This window comes from Ipomoea nil, unplaced genomic scaffold (assembly GCF_001879475.1).
Source record: "Ipomoea nil cultivar Tokyo-kokei standard unplaced genomic scaffold, Asagao_1.1 scaffold0188, whole genome shotgun sequence".
Taxonomy (NCBI): Eukaryota; Viridiplantae; Streptophyta; class Magnoliopsida; order Solanales; family Convolvulaceae; genus Ipomoea; species Ipomoea nil.
Window position 1 is genome coordinate 2724529 of NW_017616616.1, and position 17862 is coordinate 2742390.

At 34.2% G+C, this 17862-nt stretch overlaps 2 protein-coding genes across 2 annotated transcripts; one reads left to right on the top strand and one right to left on the bottom strand.

Moving 5' to 3' along the window:
- Positions 1–961: 961 nt before the first annotated feature.
- On the top strand, positions 962–4124 carry LOC109182794 (ras-related protein RIC1-like). The gene is made up of 8 exons (XM_019332995.1): positions 962–1164; positions 1627–1699; positions 2098–2145; positions 2238–2285; positions 2390–2461; positions 2582–2737; positions 2847–2950; positions 3835–4124. The coding sequence occupies exons 1-8, from the start codon at positions 1151–1153 to the stop codon at positions 3929–3931; spliced, it is 612 nt and encodes a 203-aa protein (XP_019188540.1). The 5' UTR covers positions 962–1150; the 3' UTR covers positions 3932–4124.
- On the bottom strand, positions 4051–12257 carry LOC109182786 (protein VASCULAR ASSOCIATED DEATH 1, chloroplastic). Its single transcript, XM_019332983.1, has 18 exons — positions 11913–12257; positions 11313–11372; positions 10523–10573; positions 10299–10364; positions 9975–10070; positions 9794–9895; positions 9157–9254; positions 8893–9077; positions 8061–8101; positions 7818–7905; positions 7590–7676; positions 7450–7504; positions 7277–7343; positions 6882–6972; positions 6464–6525; positions 6310–6352; positions 5929–6236; positions 4051–4741 (listed from the first exon to the last, which is right to left on the bottom strand). The coding sequence occupies exons 1-18, from the start codon at positions 12099–12101 to the stop codon at positions 4490–4492; spliced, it is 1941 nt and encodes a 646-aa protein (XP_019188528.1). The 5' UTR covers positions 12102–12257; the 3' UTR covers positions 4051–4489.
- Positions 12258–17862: the final 5605 nt, after the last annotated feature.

The following is a 17862-nucleotide window of genomic DNA, read 5'->3' on the forward strand; positions in this document are numbered from 1 at the left end:
AAGGTTCAAAAGTCGTGGATCAATTCTGTCAGTGCCACTATAGTCGTGGGACCAAAAGTGCAAAAAACTCGATTAAAAGCCGAAGGATTAATAGGCATATCAATTACTAAATTAATTACTCAACCAATTGGATTGGATATAACAGATATTGGTCTTGTTTGGTAACATAGTTAGATTATCAATTAATTTTAACTTATTTGACCATTATTATCTGTTTGACTTGATTAGGGTTTGATTATAGTTTATCATTCCAAAATGTTAAAAAAAAAATGCTCAAAGAAACATTTTCTAAACACTTTTTTACATATAATTTACCAAACATTTTTTTACAATCAGCTAATACTATCAACTAGTCAAACACAATAACCCAATATTTACCAAACATTCCGTAATTAGGGTTGTTAACGAACCGAACATGAACGAATGAAGGTTGTTCGTGTTCGTGTGTTAAGGTTTTTAAAAATCTTATTCGTGTTCGTATGTTAAGCGTTCATTAGTATTCGCAAACACATTCACAAACGCGTTCATATGTTAAGCGTTCATTAGTTTTCGCAAACACATTCACAAATGTGTTCATATGTTAAGCGTTCATTAGTATTCGCAAACGCATTCATATACGTGTTCGTTAACGTTTGCGAACACATTCGTTCACGTTCATGAACGCTTAATAACCAAACATAAACTTATGCTCATCATCACATGCAAATTCGTTCGTAAACAATAAATGATCTATGTTCGCGAACAATAACCAAAGAAACAACACAACACATACAAGTTTGTTCACGAGCTCATAGCAAACAAACCAACAACTGTTTATACTTTGTTTGTTTATGAACCGAGCTTTAAATTTTATTCATTTTTTAAAAAATTTTATTCATTTATGTTGGTTTGCCTTATAAAAAATAATAATACTCGGTAATAAAAAAGAAGGAAGGAGGAAGAAGAAAGAACAAAAAGAGAAGGCACTGAGATTTTAACGCCATTTTACGTGCCCCGCATGACTACCTTCAATGCTCTGTGCGCCTGTGACTATCTTCCCAACCTCCATCCAACATTTGCATCTAAATCACTCGCGCATAGTTTAGATTCCGGTCGTTTCTCGCCGGAAAATACCTCAGTGTCCGACTGATCTCATCGTCTTCAGATCGCAATGAATCCCGATTAGTACGTTATAGTATTATCTCGTTCATTCTCTACTGTTTTTTTACGTAATATCAATTATCATCATCATCAAATAGTTCTACACTTCATTTTTGTTGTTGTTGTTGTTATCATTGTTATTATTGTTACTATCAATTTATCATCACCATCATTATCAGTAGCTCTTTAATCTCTGGCTCTCTGCGTATATCAGGGATCGTCGCTATTTGTCTTGTCACTAACGAATTTATAACCCTATACTTTAGAATATTTGTAAGCTGAAATCCAATTTTTGTTTAATTATATTCATTCAATTTTGTTCTATTTGAGAAAAAAAAAAAAAAAAAAATACAGTACTTCGTAATAAAATTGTCCAGACAGTTCATTTTCGGCTTGTGAAAGTAAAACCTGAGAAAATGCAGTGTTTTTGTTTTACCTTTTGCAAGTTATTTGATCTGCAAAACTGATTGGTGCCATTTCTTACAGCGATTATCTTTTCAAACTTTTGCTAATTGGAGATTCTGGAGTTGGGAAGTCATGTCTCCTTTTGAGGTTTGCTGTAAGTTGATAGGACGCTATTTCCATGTTTGCCATTCTCTTCCAATATAGTATACTATGCAGATGAAACAAGTAGAGGATTCATACTGAGCTTGTGACAAATATACCAGATGCTTCTCTGTATTTCATTTCCTTTTTCCTCTTCATGTTGGATGGTTGATAAAAGGGCATGGGTGCACCTGAGTTAACTATTGTGTTCCAATGAACATTTTATTTTGATTTGGGTTCCATCTTGGAAGACTGCCCTCTAGTACAGACGAAATGCAGGGAACTTTTATACTCCATACTGCTATTAGGGCATTCAAGCAGTGTTAAATGTTATGTGTTACTCCAGTTGATATCATTCTTCGAAATGCGTTTGGTCAGTGGAACCTGAAACTTTTATCTTGTGTCCTTCAGGATAATACATACTTGGATAGTTACATAAGCACCATTGGAGTCGACTTTGTAAGCACTGTTGAATTGTTGGAAGATATAATATTTACACAATGATCAGTCAGAATGGAAAAGAAGTCTCATAATGTATACTCCTTTTGTAGAAAATTCGTACAGTGGAGCAAGAAGGGAAGATAATTAAACTTCAGATTGTGAGATTTCTCAGCACTAGTTATTAAGTTCTTTCATTTGGCATTCACGGAAAAGTAATACTTAGAAGTCACCTGACTAGCATTGCTTGTTTTACAATATCTAGTGGGATACTGCTGGACAAGAACGGTTTAGGACTATCACTAGCAGCTACTATCGTGGAGCTCATGGTATAATTGTAAGTGACTGACCTGCCATTACTATTTCGAATTTTAACTTCCACTATTGGCTATTTTGTTGGCTTGCATTCTGCATTCTGCATTCTGCTCATGACTTTTTGAGATGAGGTGTCTGCTAGGTTGTATATGACGTGACGGACGAGGATAGCTTCAAGAACATCAAACAGTGGCTAAATGAAATTAATCGGTATGCTAGTGAAACTGTCAATAAACTTCTTGTTGGGAACAAATGTGACCTTGCATCTACAAGAGCCGTCTCATATGAGACAGCAAAGGTAAAAACAGCTTGCTATTGTAGACAATTGAGGATATGTTAAGGGTTAAGACAGTAGGTTTTTGCTTTCTTAATTGAGAATTTATTGATTTTGCTTGCTCACTGTACAGGCATTTGCTGATGAGATTGGTATTCCATTTATGGAAACCAGTGCAAAAGATGCTACCAATGTAGAGCAGGCTTTCATGGCCATGTCTTGTGCTATAAAGAATAGGTAGGAGATGAGTGTTAAATTAGGCATTTTCCTTATATAACTTTTGACAACCATATTTCAGAGAGAAAAAAAAAAAAAAGATTTCGCAAATTTGAGAAACTCAAATTGTGACTTGCATTTTTTTTTTTTTAAACCAAAAACTCAATTTTTCATTCTTTTGTCAAAGTTTTAAAAGTTTCCCATTATTGTTTGTTCCTCATATTTTTTACCATTTCAGTCAATTTCCCTAAGGTTTCACACTTTGATTCAGCCCCACCCCCTTCCCCTCCCAATTCCCCATAGCCCATAGGTTGCCATGAACAAATACAAATTCTTGAAACACAGGACCTTTTGTTGGTGAATCTGCAAATTAGTTTTCCAGAAGTTTGGCCTTTTGAACTTCTAAAACAATAAACTTTGAGCATTCAGAATAGAAACCTTAGAAATCTTTGGAACTTTCAAAGTGAGAAATCCAAAGTATTTGTCTCCAATCTCAAAACAAACATGGAATATAATGCTTGTCAATCCATCAATAGTTTATAGTGTGGGGTCGTGGATTAGGATCCACGTAACAAGATGGACTCTTGATACGTGTTTATTTTTAGCATACTGCAAGTTCATTTTAACTTGCAATACACTAAAAATGAATCTGCAGTATATTAAATTAGAAATGAATATGTATCAAAATATATTGAATATATGAAAAAAAACATGTATCAGGGTCCCCGATATAGTTTGTTGTCAACCCATTGTATGGTTTCATATATGAACAGGCAGAATGTGTGGTCTTAAAAGTATACATTGACAGCGGCTTCCCTACTTTGTCTTAATATGTTCCTTTGCAGCAAGGTTCTTTGATATGATATAACTGTGTTTGAACTCTAAAATGTTTTCCACAAATGCAGGATGGTAACCCAACCAGCAGCAAACATATCAAAGCCTGCAACGATCAATATCAAAGGACAGCCAGTTGTACAGAGCAGCGGTGGTTGCTGCTCTTAAGGACAGAACAACTAGGCAAAATGCAATGTTAACTCATCTATGTCAATTCCGTAGTTAATCATCGTGAAGACCAATGGCTGCTTAGATTTCAGTAATCTGTTTGAATGAGCTGAAGCAAGTTTATTGTAAGAGATAAGGGTTGCTTGAATTCAAATTAGTTGAATTATAGTGAAGTAACTATTCAGCACATAAATAACTATAGTCATAAAACGCAACCAAACTATTCTGTCACCTTCAATCTCATCTACCTAGCCTATACTTTGACATGGACCAAGTGAACCTTTCGGGCAACCAATCAGCAACTTGGAAGTGGTGACCCAGTGAATAGTGTATGATTCTCATACCTGAATGGTCACGAATTCTATTCTTGTCAACACCCTTGCAATCGAGGGTGTAGCACTATCCTTTCATATACATATATGGGCTATCACATCTGAATATTACCCAAAAAAAAAAAAAAAAAAAAAAAACCCTCAACATATATCTTAATTATACTTTGTGATCCCCCAAAACATACACACAACATGTACAAGAGAACAAAAGAATGATTGCAGCCTTTTATCGTTTCTGGTACTTCTTAATCCGCTCAAAGTCGTTCAATCTTACTTTGAGTAATTCGTACTCGTTCTGCATTTTGTGCAGCATCGTCTCCACCATTAGCATCTCTTCCTTGAGATGGTTAACTTGCTTATCTATATAAGCAAGTGTCTCAACCCCCCTCTCCCCCATTCCATTCATGCCACCCATATAATCGCCTTGAGAAATCACGTGGATCTGTTGAGGTCTACTTAATAGTACGATTATGCTCATCTGCAACAAGTACAACAGATAAGATGATGCATTAAAATTTTCTGTAAAATAAACCGAAACAGAAGCAAGGGAATGAAAACGAGAATCTAGGTTTCTGTTTCTTCTCAACATAATATTAGGCGAGAGTCGTGTGCCACAAAGTTTTTAATTGGCGGTTACCTACCACAACCTTCCTCTGTCACCATGTTTGAGACATATAGCAAACTCAGGGTGTGTTTGGAAACCAAGAAAATGACTTCTGAAAAATGTTTTCTGAAAATTAATCATTTTTCAGAAAACATTTTAATTTCTCGTGTTTGGTTGCAATTCAGAAATGTCTTGGTGTGTTTGGTTCATTTTCCAAAAAATAAATAGAATTGTATAATTAAACATTTTACGAAGTAATTGTTTTGTTTATAGTATAACATTTATAATAATAATAATAATAATAATATAATAAAATTTTTAAATATAATATAAAAAAGTAACTAAGAAGATATCAAAATAACTAACCAAAATCTTGTACAATTCAAAATAACAAATCAAAATAATCAAAGTTTCACAATTACGAACAAAGATTACTGATCAAAGTGTTGGTGTTGGTGGTGGTGGTGGTGGTATTATTTGTTATATAATAATAATAATAATAATAATAATAATAATTAGTGGTATAGTAGTGGTGGTATGGTGACGAACTGGCGGTGATGGTGGTTGTAGTGGTATAGTGGTGGTAATAATAATAATAATAATAATAATAATAATAATAATAATAATAATAATAAAACAATAATAATAATAATAATAATAAGTGGTGGTGACTACGGTGGTGTGGTGGAGGTGGCAACGACGGTGGTGGTGTGGTGGAGGTGGCAACGACGATGGTGGTGTGGTGGAGGTGGTGGTAGTCTAGTCGTGGACTGGTGGTGGTGGTGTGTAAATTGGAAAATGATTAACTTTCCCCGAAAAAGATGGAAGTCATTTTTCAAGAAAATAGGGTTATTTTCCTTTGACCAAAGAGTCATTTTCCAAGAAAATGAGGTTATTTTTCTTTGACCAAAGAATCATTTTCCTTTGACTTACATTTTCCACCCTTTACCAAACACTGAAAACCGGTCATTTTCCGAGTTTCCAAACACACGCTTAGGTGGGGTGGTTGTGCAGGAGAGAATTTATAACACACACTAAGTTACAAGAGAAATTGGGTTTACCTGCATTAGGAGGAGCACCACAGCAATTGCCACAATCAGGAGCACGTAGAAGTGGCTTTGAGATTTCAACAATGAAGAAAATCTTGAGCTCAAATCTCTAAAAAAGAATGGAACTGGTGCATTGTTGGTACACATTTCTTCTTGCAGGGAACCAACAGGATGCCGGTTCATATTATTCGAGTCCGGCAATGTCTGTGAGATTACTTCACCATTTCCACCGTCTGACTTCTCCGTGCATTCAACTGCTTCCACTGGCTTCTCCATCTCAACTTGACCATTTGGAATTAAATTAGCTGCATGATCACCAGCTGCGGGGAAAAAGAAAATAGTCAATGAAGTTTTGCCCTGTACCACTGAGAATACACCATCTTAAGCACCTACCTTCTTCCATCTCAAGCTTCCTTTGCTTCAAAAGTTCATGAGCCTGCCAAAGGAGGAGGAAAAGAAAGGCCCAAGAAAAACAATTGAGCAACAGTGAATGGTGAACCTGCCATAAGCATAAAAATACTAGAAGAAAAAAAAAAAAAGTAAATACCAGCTCAATCCAAATGGCATAAGCATCTCGACATTCGTCAACTGTGGACTGCACTATCTTTCCTGCAATCATTTTTACACATTTAAATAATAAGTACCCCAATAAGAATTTTTACTCATAAATTTAAATTTCACACACTAGAAAGTTCAGAAGAGAGCAGGCTCACAATGATAATACAAAACTATTGTTATAGATAAAATATAAAGTCATCCCCCAATTTCTTTTTTTTTTCAAATTTTGTCCTTCCACCTGTTTCCTACATTACAGGTTGATGAATTGAAGAGACTTCCAACCCTAAAAGTTGGATAGGAAAATCAAAGTTTGACTGAAGAAACCGACATCCTAGAAGTTTGATTGGATAATCAAAGTTCAAATGCCCTCAGATTTCCAGGGATAGATATATATAAAAGAACTGCACCTTTCCACATAGTTTTCTTGGAAAAGGCCACGTTTGTGTAAACCTTCAGAATGCAACCTTCACTATCATCTCTCTTAACATCCCAAAGACCCTGTGATGTTATGAAGCATATAACAAAGAATAAAATACAAAACATGTTTAGGACACATCCTTGCTTTGCCTTTACATTTTTTACTCTATTTGTTGATCTTTATGCTCAATCAAGAAATCAAGAAAAGACTACTAAAGTTGGGATACAGGAAGTATAGTTCAGAATTAAAAAATAATAATTGTAATAGTATCAATTTCTAAGTATTTGATGTGAAGTGTCAACTGCCAGGCAAACAGGTGATTTTGGATGGAATTACAGAAATATCAAATACACTATCAAATTTGCAACAAGATACAGCAATTACCTCCACTTGAAAATAATCTCCATACGGTACGTCAGTAATTTCTTGAGAAGTCTCAACCACAAGGTGACTGGATATTTATGGAAGAAAAATCAAAAGATGATGATGATAACACTAACATAACAACTATAAACCTAAATGTCAAATCTCTGTAGACACATGTATGATGTATGTACCAGTTTCTGTAAACTCGGTATTTCATAAGCTCCTGACAGCTGCCAAACTTTGCACCTAATCAAAGGCCAATATTTTTATCAAACAAAACTAGCATAAAAATTTACAGCTGCATTAGGTCATACTTATAACTAACACTTACCAAAATAAATTTTAATTGGATGTTGAAATGATACATTACGAGTGTGCCCAAATTTTTCATGAGGACGCCAGGGAGTGCATTTAAAATCTGGAAGAGGATTGTTAATAAAAGAAGCCACATAAGATGGTTCATTGGTCCATCAAAGTTTCAGCTCTAGAATAATCTGAGAAAACATGTGTACGAAATACAAATAATAGTTTTCTGGCTATAAACCATTGTGAACAGTACCTTTATCTCCACATTTTTTGTGAAATGACTCCTGGAAATCAGCGCCATCATCTGAAAAGAAGAGATCAAAGAACTCCTCCACCTTCACCTGTGTCATGTTAAGCAAAGCACAAGAGGACATCAATTACTGTTAAAGTCAATAATAAAAGGTGCACCAACTTGCTTAGGTTATATATAAACTCATTTCCATTTAGAGCACCAAAAGGAAAATTTTATTGTGAGAGGGAAGAGAGCTTATAATACCGGAAACTTTGATTCTGCAACCAATGTGTAGTCTTCTGGTACTGCAATCAGAACAGCCAGTTTTAAAATAGAGAAATGAAATTTGGAACAATGTTGAAATATGAAAAAATGAAAAATATCAGACCAGCGTATATGGAATATAGAAACAATATAAAAATGCAAAAATTAATGATACAACAGCATGTTCAATAGCATAATCCATGAAATAGAAGGGAAAGCTGATTTTGATAAATAACTAAGACATGGAATAAGAGCTTAAACGCAAGTACTACATCTATATCTAATGAACTAAGATGACATAAACTTTTGCTTTTAAATTTTCATTGAGTCAGGATCTCCATCCACAGCTCACATAGTCACATAGACCACTCTCCCCTCAGTATAAGAGCCAAACGACCTTTCCAATGTGAAATGGAAGTTAGTTTGATTTGCATGCGTGAAGGAGGGAAAACAGGTGCATAATCAGGAACAATATATAGCTGCATAGATTCACTTATCCAAATTTAAAATTTTAAAAGTGTTTTACTCATATATAGACAGTTAAGTGCAAACTAGATAGCCCTTTAGTTCATGCTACTTGAACACCTGAAAATGGTTATTACGAAAGCATGCATCTAAAAATTTAGTTTAGCAAGTGAAACTTACAAGTCATGCATCTATAAAATGGGTTTTTAAATTCCACTTAAACCACCAAAAAGAGGACCGAGGGAGGGGGTGGGGCGGGTTGCATAGGAAAATGAAGAATAATCGAAGGATCAAATGCCAAATAAAAAAATCTCTAGGATAGAGTCCATGGTTGATAAATGATAACCTAAATATGAATTTAACTAACCCTGAGGTGCATCATAATCCACTTCCTCCAAGACCAGAGATTTTCCTGATGATGAACAATCAGTGCTCTGAACAATCTCTGCAGCCTCCTCTAAACTGTCTGGTGGCACTGAAGGATTTGGAACAATTTCATAATCCCCATTATCTAAAGGTTTTGTATCATCTGACACAGAAATTTCTTTATCCCTGCCAAGCACAAAAGCAATATAGTGAAATAAATCAGCATTTTAAATAATTACCGAGTAACAAAGCTCAAGGCAAATACCTCTCCACAGATGCTGCCTCATCCACAGGTTGATCAGGACTCTCTGTTTTATCAGCCAATAGAGACCCTTCTTGACTTATTGGCTCTGAATATTGCTCCTGCTCTCACACCAGCGATAAACATACATTTATAATGTCTACTGATGAACAGAACTCATTTACAACAAGGAAAATAACAATAACAATATTGGTCTGATTTTCCATTTTATCTATTTCATTACTTATGGGCTTATTTGCCAAATTCATCATGGTCAAGTGTCATAAGCCTATGAATTCAGATATGAGGTCCCAGGCTCAATCTTCAACCTCCATAGATGTCTCAAACAAAACTTATGGCCTTATTTCTAAACAGAGTTTAATCAAGATTTCCAACCAGAGTAATATTATGAAACATATATGAGCACACTTATACATATAGATATACATATTTACTACTATTACTATAAGGCAAAACATAATAAAAATAGTTTTCCAAAATGGAACAGGGGTTCCTCAAAAGAAAATCACTAGTTACATGATCATATTAAAACCTTAATCTGAAATTTATATTCTCCCCTCTGACTTCAGAAGAAAACAGAACTCACAAGAGCCTTAGTTTTCAAGAATTCATAATCCGATTTATGAAGAAAATAACAAACCTGCTGATCTCCATTCGCTTTAGGTCCATTATTGTGTTGCAGCCAACCGTCATTTATGAGCTTAAAAGCTTCATCACGGGACAGAAAAGATGTAAAAAAGAACTGCTAAAATGGAAGGCATGTGTTACAGAATTGCAGCAAATGCACAAAGTAGGCATGGCACTAAAATCCAGGATATTACCTTCTTTCCTCCAGCTATTATTTCTATGGCTGTTGGGAATATTGCGGCTGCTTTTGCTCTTCTAACAGATGTGACCTCATGAAATGGAATTATTTTCTAGATAAAAAGAAAATTTAATTAATAGGCATGCTAATGCATGGATGTAGAGAGAAAAGGAAAGGGAAAGTTAAGATAAGGATACAAGAAAAACAAAATTTAAACTGAGGTTATATTAACCAAAGCAATATTTTTTATTTTATTTTAAAAAAAAACCTATAAAATCCAGTGAGTTATAAGAGAGTAAATTGTATGGAGTGTTTAAACATAGATTATTAAACATCAAACCTTTGTCTCAAATCCAAAAAGGTTGGAGTAAAAGCAAATATTATGCGCAAATAAGTACATGTGGCCCTGCAACAATAAAATAACGGTAAACACAATTCACTTTCAAAGCCTTACTGAAGAATTTAAATGCTCAACCCATGGGAGAAAGTTGACAGAGAACAAGGAAGAGACCATAAATAGATAACTTAGTAACAGGATGATGAAAATCAGGCCATCAGCATTACCTGAAGAAGAAAATTTTCTTGCAATGCACAGTTAAAATCTTGAATAAGAACCTACACAGAATTAAGGAGAGAAATTAAGCTTCAGTCAGTAAGCACATGTAGAACATACATACAGTCTGCTTAAGTTTCCACATTCCAGAATATATTATATAGAACCTACACAATCAACCATATTTCCAAGGAGAGAAAGCAATCTTTGTGCAGTTAGTTCATTTAATATACATCAACAACTGTCATGTATGCAATCCCAGACATAGACACAAAATCATCCTAGGCCAAAGTCCAGCAGAATGTTATGAGTTAGACTATGATTTGCTAGGACTCAAATAGGCAATTTCTTACATTTTTTAGTTGGTAGCAAGCAATTGTAAACCAATATGCTTGAACATCGACAACAAATGGCCAACCTAGATAACTACCAGAGAATTGAAATTGGAATGTTGTTCATCCAAGAATAGTTTATAAAAGATAATAAAGCATTTAAAATAAGGAGAAACACAGTGGGAGGTTTATTGTGAAGATGGATAAATAAGGCTGCTCTATATATTCAGAGCAGTTATGCCTTTTTTGTAAGAAGACTTTACTTTCTTTTCTTTCTTTCTTTTTTTTTTTTATAAGACTTGATTCTTTTATTTTTCATTTTTTTGAGAGGACTTGATTTTGTCACTGCAATTGTAGTACATCATTGACATGACAACTGGAAATGACTAATGACCAGAAGAGCAATGCATTTGTTCACACTGATGCCCTCTAACAATGAATTAAAAATCATAAAAAATAATTTACTCACTTCATCCACTGGAAGACGGAACAGTTGCCGATACTCTTCACTCCTTAATGCCAGGAGAGACTGTTAAAAACAGATGGTCATAGTTAGGCATATCTTTAAGAAGCACAAGTACATTTCAGAGCTGTTAAAATACAGTCCTACCTTCTCTTTGGCTTATTGCCCATTAGAAAGAAACTGAAAACATATCAAAAGCCTTTTTAAAAAAAAAAAAAAAATCTAACAATTAATTCAAAATTAACGTAATTGATATGAAATGAGAAGAGCTTCTGTTTGTAACATTTGTGAATGCATTTGCACCTAAGTTAAAAATTGTAGCAAATATGTACGATCACAAAAATTTCAACATGTAGATGCTCCAAATTCTGTTTTTCCCCCTCCGAACGTGTTTCTAGAACAAATGTATTTCAGAATTCCGCGTTCTGCTCTTCCTGTTGCCTTTCTATTGAACGCGAAGCGTCAACTTTACATAAAACGGATTACCATACACCCTAATTCAAAGTTCCAAATAATTCGAATACACCAAACACGCACGAGCTAAATTGAACCTAATTCAGACGCATAGAGAGAAAGACCGAGAGAAATAGATGCTCCGATCCTGACCTGAGAATCCGAGAGCCTAGCCGAGCTAGAAAGAGAAGAAGAGCGATCGAGGAAGGCGAGATCCGAGGCGTCCGAAGCGACGTCGGAGCGCCTTGAATTGATAGCAGAAAGATAATGCTCCATAAACTGCGCGCGCGGAGGCGACGGAGAGGCCGCCTCCGCAGCCTTGTCGGAAAGCACCGCTGCCATCGGAGGAGGAGGAAGATGAGGAGGGAAAAAGAGTTGACGAAACGGACGAGTAGTCCAAATATGGTAAAACTGAATCGGAAAAAATGACAAAAAGAGCGCTGGTGGCGGTTTGGTTCGATGACTTAAGGTCTAAACTCTAAACCGATTGAGAAGAAAACGTGTCGGTTCGGCTCGATGGAAATCTCGGTTAAAACGTAAACGTGCCGTCGGAGCCGGTAGACGTCGACCGTTCTCGGACTAATGATGTGACGTTGCCATAATTTGACATTTTTCCTCTTTTAAAAAAAAAAAAACATTTTTTTTGTAATAATTCTGTTAGAATGTAATGTATATGTTTATAATTAATGAAGTGATATTTATACATATTTTTAATTAAAATGTGTAATGGTTTAATAATTCACTAATAGTTTATAAGAGTTTATTTAATTTGTTAGGATCAAATTAGAGTGGAATCAAATGAATTTATTTATTATAAATATATTTAAAAAATTGACACACTCAAGGAAAAGACAAAACTATACCTTTTTCTGTGCGTCACTCCACCAATAATTTCCATGATTAGAGTATTAGACTATAAGAGAAACATATATAGAGTTTTTGGGTGGTTTTTTTTTTTTTTTTTTTTTTTTTTTAGGTAGAGGGGAGAGAATGTAAGGTTGAGGGAAGAAAAATGAAGAAAGAAAATCAAATTTGAGTTGTAGGAATTATGATTTTTATAGATCCGACAAAAAAAAATGTAAATATGCACCTGTATTGTGCACTTGGAACGTTATAACATTACTTTTTTATTGTTGGTTACTTTGCTGTTTTTCCTCCCCTTCCCTGTCATTGGTGAACAAAAAAGCTTATGCATCCAAGCAACTATTGTGGTTGTCCTAACTAAAAGAGCTAATGCCACTTACTCCACTTAAATTTTCATCCAGACAACATTATTTGATTTGATACTTTCTTTTATTACACTTGATGGGATTTGCCAATTCATTGGCACTTGATGATTATAAGTAACTTCAAGAGAAAAAACATTAGTTCGACAGTAAAAGTATTATTAAATCAATAAGACATACTTTGTATGTATTAGAAAAAATGGTCAAATAAGTCTCCCAACTTTATATGGAAAAACAATTAAGGCTTTTAACTTTTAAAATTTACAATTAGAAATATAAACTTATCGATTGGATGCAGTTAAACCAATTAGCTGGTTATCTACAAGTAAATAGTAACATGTTAATTTGATAATAGTTATTTTAATTAATGAATTTAAAAATTTTACAAAAATTAATTTAAAAGTTACAATTAAACTAAACATTTCGCCACAAACCTTATATAAGTTGTCATTATCACATCACACATTTTGAAAAAGTCAACCCGTTCTATTGTCTTTTAGAACATCGAAGTCTAACTTCATTGGTTCAAACTAATAAAGTCAAATGAACTTAAATTTAAAATCTTGTTAATTGTCAAACTAATTTGACTTGAGTTGCTCTCAAATTCTTCCTATTATTTTGAGCTAATGGCTTAATGATACACATACATTTTATGGGCCTTATACGGGTGTAAGGAATGTATTTAAGCCTTATTATGGGCTTATAAATTTGGATTTGTATTGTTAGTCTATACATTTGGGCCTTCATCTAACTTAATACAAATGTCCAATGGGCCTAGCCCCACCACCTTATTCCATAATCCAGGTTACAATCACTGTGCTGTGATTTCCTAATTCCTAGCACCATCGAAGCACAAGAATCCATCATTCCATCAAGGCATAGCTGCACAAGGATGTGGATAAGTGATTCTTGTTGATTTAGTTATGTTCCCACTAACCTATTATTAGTGTGATATATAAACTTGAGTTACTTAACTTGTTAACTTTCGAAACTATATTGATTCGATTTACCTCTTCATAAATTTAGAGACAGTTTATGTAGTTCAAGATATAATTCAGTATAGCGAGGAAACATAAATTATCATACAAAATTATATATATCTCTTGGTTAAGAAAGTCTACAATCATTTTGGCTCAAACATAACTATGCATGGTTTTGGGGTTGTATTGACCATTTTAACAAACGAAGGATGTGTTTCATCATTACTCAAGTACTAAATCAAAAGTTGGACATCACATTTATTATATATATATATATATATATATATATATATATATATATATATATTATGTTTATCACGCTCGCATGTGTGTAAATCGTTAGGCTTCGAGCAACTAGTGGACGTAAACTCATGACTTTTTATATGTCTTTGCATTTAATACCAAATTGAAATATATGATATGTCTTAACTAAAATGCTAAATTGACAAATAGATCCCTTTTCTCTTTATTATTTACATATAATATTTTCAGTAATACCTAATGCAAAATGTTCCGATTTCAATCAAAGTTTTATAATTTTTCTAATGTAACATCACTTTTAGGTTCGCATATATATATATATATATATATATATATATATATATATATATATATATATTCTATTTGTTCTGTTCTAACTAATAATAGATCCACAGACGACGTGAGTAGCTAGAAACGGAATTTCTTATTGAAACTTTTCCGTGGCGGCCGTGGGACATGTTTTAAGGGAAGAAACAAGGGAGGCGAGCAGCCGTTGCCTTCTAATAGGCTTATAGATTATAGTATAAAACAACTGAACTTTAATTTCTCTTTCCATGAATCACTGCCAGAATGCGCTTAGGAGTGTCAAAAAGCTAGGAACATATGATATGTGTACAGCAAAAACTTACTATGTTCATACACATACCTACCAATGCCAAATCTGTTTTACCAGGTTCCCTCCAAGGCTTTCAATGAAAAGGTATATATATATATATATATATATATATATATATATATATAGGGTCAGGTCTTCTCGTGCGGTCAGTGCGGCATACACCACTAGGTATGCATAAATACACCACACAGTGTTCGTAAATACACTATATGTGTGGTGTATTTTTTTTTTTTAGTGTATTTTTTGACATTTCATTCTGGTGTATTTTTTAACACTGTATGCATACATAATGGTGTATGCCACACTGACCGCACGGGAAGACTTGACCTCACAGGAACCTGACCCTATATATATATATATATATATATATATATATATATATATATATATATATATATATATATATATATATATATATATATAAAATTATTGTTTCCATCTTTACTTTTGTTTGTTCTGTAATGTTCTTGGTCAAGTGTAGACAAATTCAATATGCTCAAATGACCAAACCAAACCAAAGAAAAAAATAAAGCGAGAAAAGGGATCAATGGATCATGCAAAGAATCCACCATTGTATGCCACTCATTCCCACCAATTTCTCTTTAACCAATTCCAATGCATCAACACTCATACTTTCAAACCTCTCATTTGCCTCTTTTCAAAAAGCAAAGGGGGGAATGAGCCCCACAATAAAGGGTATGCCAACACTTCTTTTTGGAAATGTGAGACTTGTGAGGATTGGAGATATGAATTGAATATTGTAATTCAGCTAATCATTTTAATCACTACTATATGTTTCAGCTTTCATGGGATCGAGAACTTACCCATATTCCCATATTCCCATTGCTGACAATTATGCATTTCTTTTATCATGGGTCAAAAGATTGTTACATTAATGTTTTTTTTAAAATTGTATTTGAATCCCATCTTCCATACTTGTCTTGCGTAATAGGCTCGACCAAGAGAATAATGACAATAAATGAACTTATAATCTCATAATACGAGGATCATGTTCTACTCATTTAATCACTCATTTTTTACGTCTTAACTAACCTATTAGTAATATATGTTAAAGTGTTCAATGTAATGTTAATTTTGATTAAGATGAAATTCGAACTTGAAATTATATAATATAATATTGATGCCATTAGACTAATCAAAGGGAATTGTGAACTTGACAAAGTTAAAACTGATAGATATATTACAAATTTCCCTGAGCAAATCAATCCCATAGAGTGGACCCAACCAAACTTGGGCCAAGGTCAAGTCTTGAGCTTGGCAACTTGGAGGTCCCAAGCTAAGTGCATCTTGGAAGTCCCACTCTAAGTGCACCTCGAAGGTCCCAAGCCAAGTGCACCTTAGAAGTCCCACGCCAAATGCACCTTAGAGGTCAAGCCTCGAGCTCGGCTAAGGTTCAAGGCCAAGCTCTTGGGCTCAACCTCCAATTCGTGGCTTCATGGACGGTTGTAGCACGCGTAGTGGATGCGTTAGACCCAGTTAAGGAAGTCCAAACTACTCGCCCTTCTCTCGAGGGAGCGATTGGGGCACTGCCTGATATAAAATACACTCATCTTTGTCTTATTAAGATATCATCATATCATTCACTTTTTTGTAATAACATTACATAAGTATTAATACAACTTTATCTCCGTGACACCTATTTCCTATCTTTACGTTCATTACCTGACCTTTATGTTTATACATTATCCTTTAGTTATTAGATTATTCAAATCGAATTACCCGAGTCAATATAATCCATGAAAGTCTAATCAAGCGTTTGGTGAGGCTCAGCTGTGTTCCTGGATAGGACGGGGGGAGGCGATGAGTCGTTGAGGCATGTGCCAGAAAAGGGAGTTGTCGTTTCACGACAACAGACGCGAGAAACCAACCAAACAATAAACAAACGACCGACCAGTTTTCGCGTACTGCAAAAATAATAAACCTAACCATGATTGCAGAATTGGCAGAACTACTGCCGCAGGTCTCCGACGTCGTTTTTAGTTTTTACTTGGGGCTCCTAATCAGCATGCACCCTCACAGGCACACGTCTTTTTCCCCTCACCCATTATTGTTCACATGTGGACCACATCAAACTCTTTCTTGTTAACATCACCCTGCACTCATTCTACTACTAATGTACATATACTTTAAAAATACTTTTGCCCTATTTGGTAAAAAAGTTAGCCTATAAGTTAATTTTAACTTATTTAATCATTATTAATTGTTTGACTTAATTAACAAATAAATATAAATGAGTTAATATTCAAAATTGTCCTCGACTATAGTGATTTTTCTCAATTTCGTCCTAAATGACTTTGGTGACTTAATATTGTCCCAGACTTCTGTGTTTTTACTCAATTTAGTCCCAAACTTTTGTGTTTTTGCTCAATTTAGTCTCTCATTTGTTATTTCGTCTATTTGTTGTTAAATAAATAGACAATTCAATAATTTTAATATTGACATCTCTTTACTCATAGACCTGTGAAGTGCGAAATCCATATTTTTTGCGAATTACTCCCAAAATCACTCTTAAACCTGCGAATATAAAATTTAATTCGTAGGTCTGAGAGTAATTCTGGGTGTAATTCGTGCAAGAAAGAAAGATTTCTCACTTCGCATGTCGATAAAGAGAGGTCAATATTGATATTATTGAATTGTCCCTTTATTTAACACCAATTTGACGGAATAACAAATGGAGGACTAAATTGAGCGAAACACAAAAGTCTGGGACAATATTATGTCACCAAAGTCATTTAGGACGAAATTGAGAAAAACCACTATAGTCGAGGACAATTTTGGGTATTAACTCAAATATAAATATATTTTTTTGGTAGGATGAAGGGCCGAAGCCCCGAGAAACTAATGTAATCTATTAACAAAATGCTAAAATTAAAAAAAAAAAAAAAACTGTTCAAAATAATTTTTTCAATTAGATGTTCTATAAAAAATTTTTTTATATCAAACAGCTATCAGCTAACAATTAATTTACCAAACACATTTCTACAATTAATTAATGTTAT

What these genes read in the sequence shown, in the direction of transcription:
- LOC109182786 (XM_019332983.1), bottom strand. Translation starts at nt 12,101, where the DNA reads ATGGCAGCGGTGCTTTCCGACAAGGCTGCGGAGGCGGCCTCTCCGTCG. An exon ending in GAGGCAGCATCTGTGGAGAG is followed by an intron (nt 9,078 to 9,156) that starts GTATTTGCCTTG and finishes TGTGCTTGGCAG; the next exon opens with GGATAAAGAAATTTCTGTGT. An exon ending in CAAGAAAACTATGTGGAAAG is followed by an intron (nt 6,526 to 6,881) that starts GTGCAGTTCTTT and finishes AAATGATTGCAG; the next exon opens with GAAAGATAGTGCAGTCCACA.
- LOC109182794 (XM_019332995.1), top strand. An exon ending in AGATAATTAAACTTCAGATT is followed by an intron (nt 2,286 to 2,389) that starts GTGAGATTTCTC and finishes TACAATATCTAG; the next exon opens with TGGGATACTGCTGGACAAGA. An exon ending in TCTTGTGCTATAAAGAATAG is followed by an intron (nt 2,951 to 3,834) that starts GTAGGAGATGAG and finishes CCACAAATGCAG; the next exon opens with GATGGTAACCCAACCAGCAG.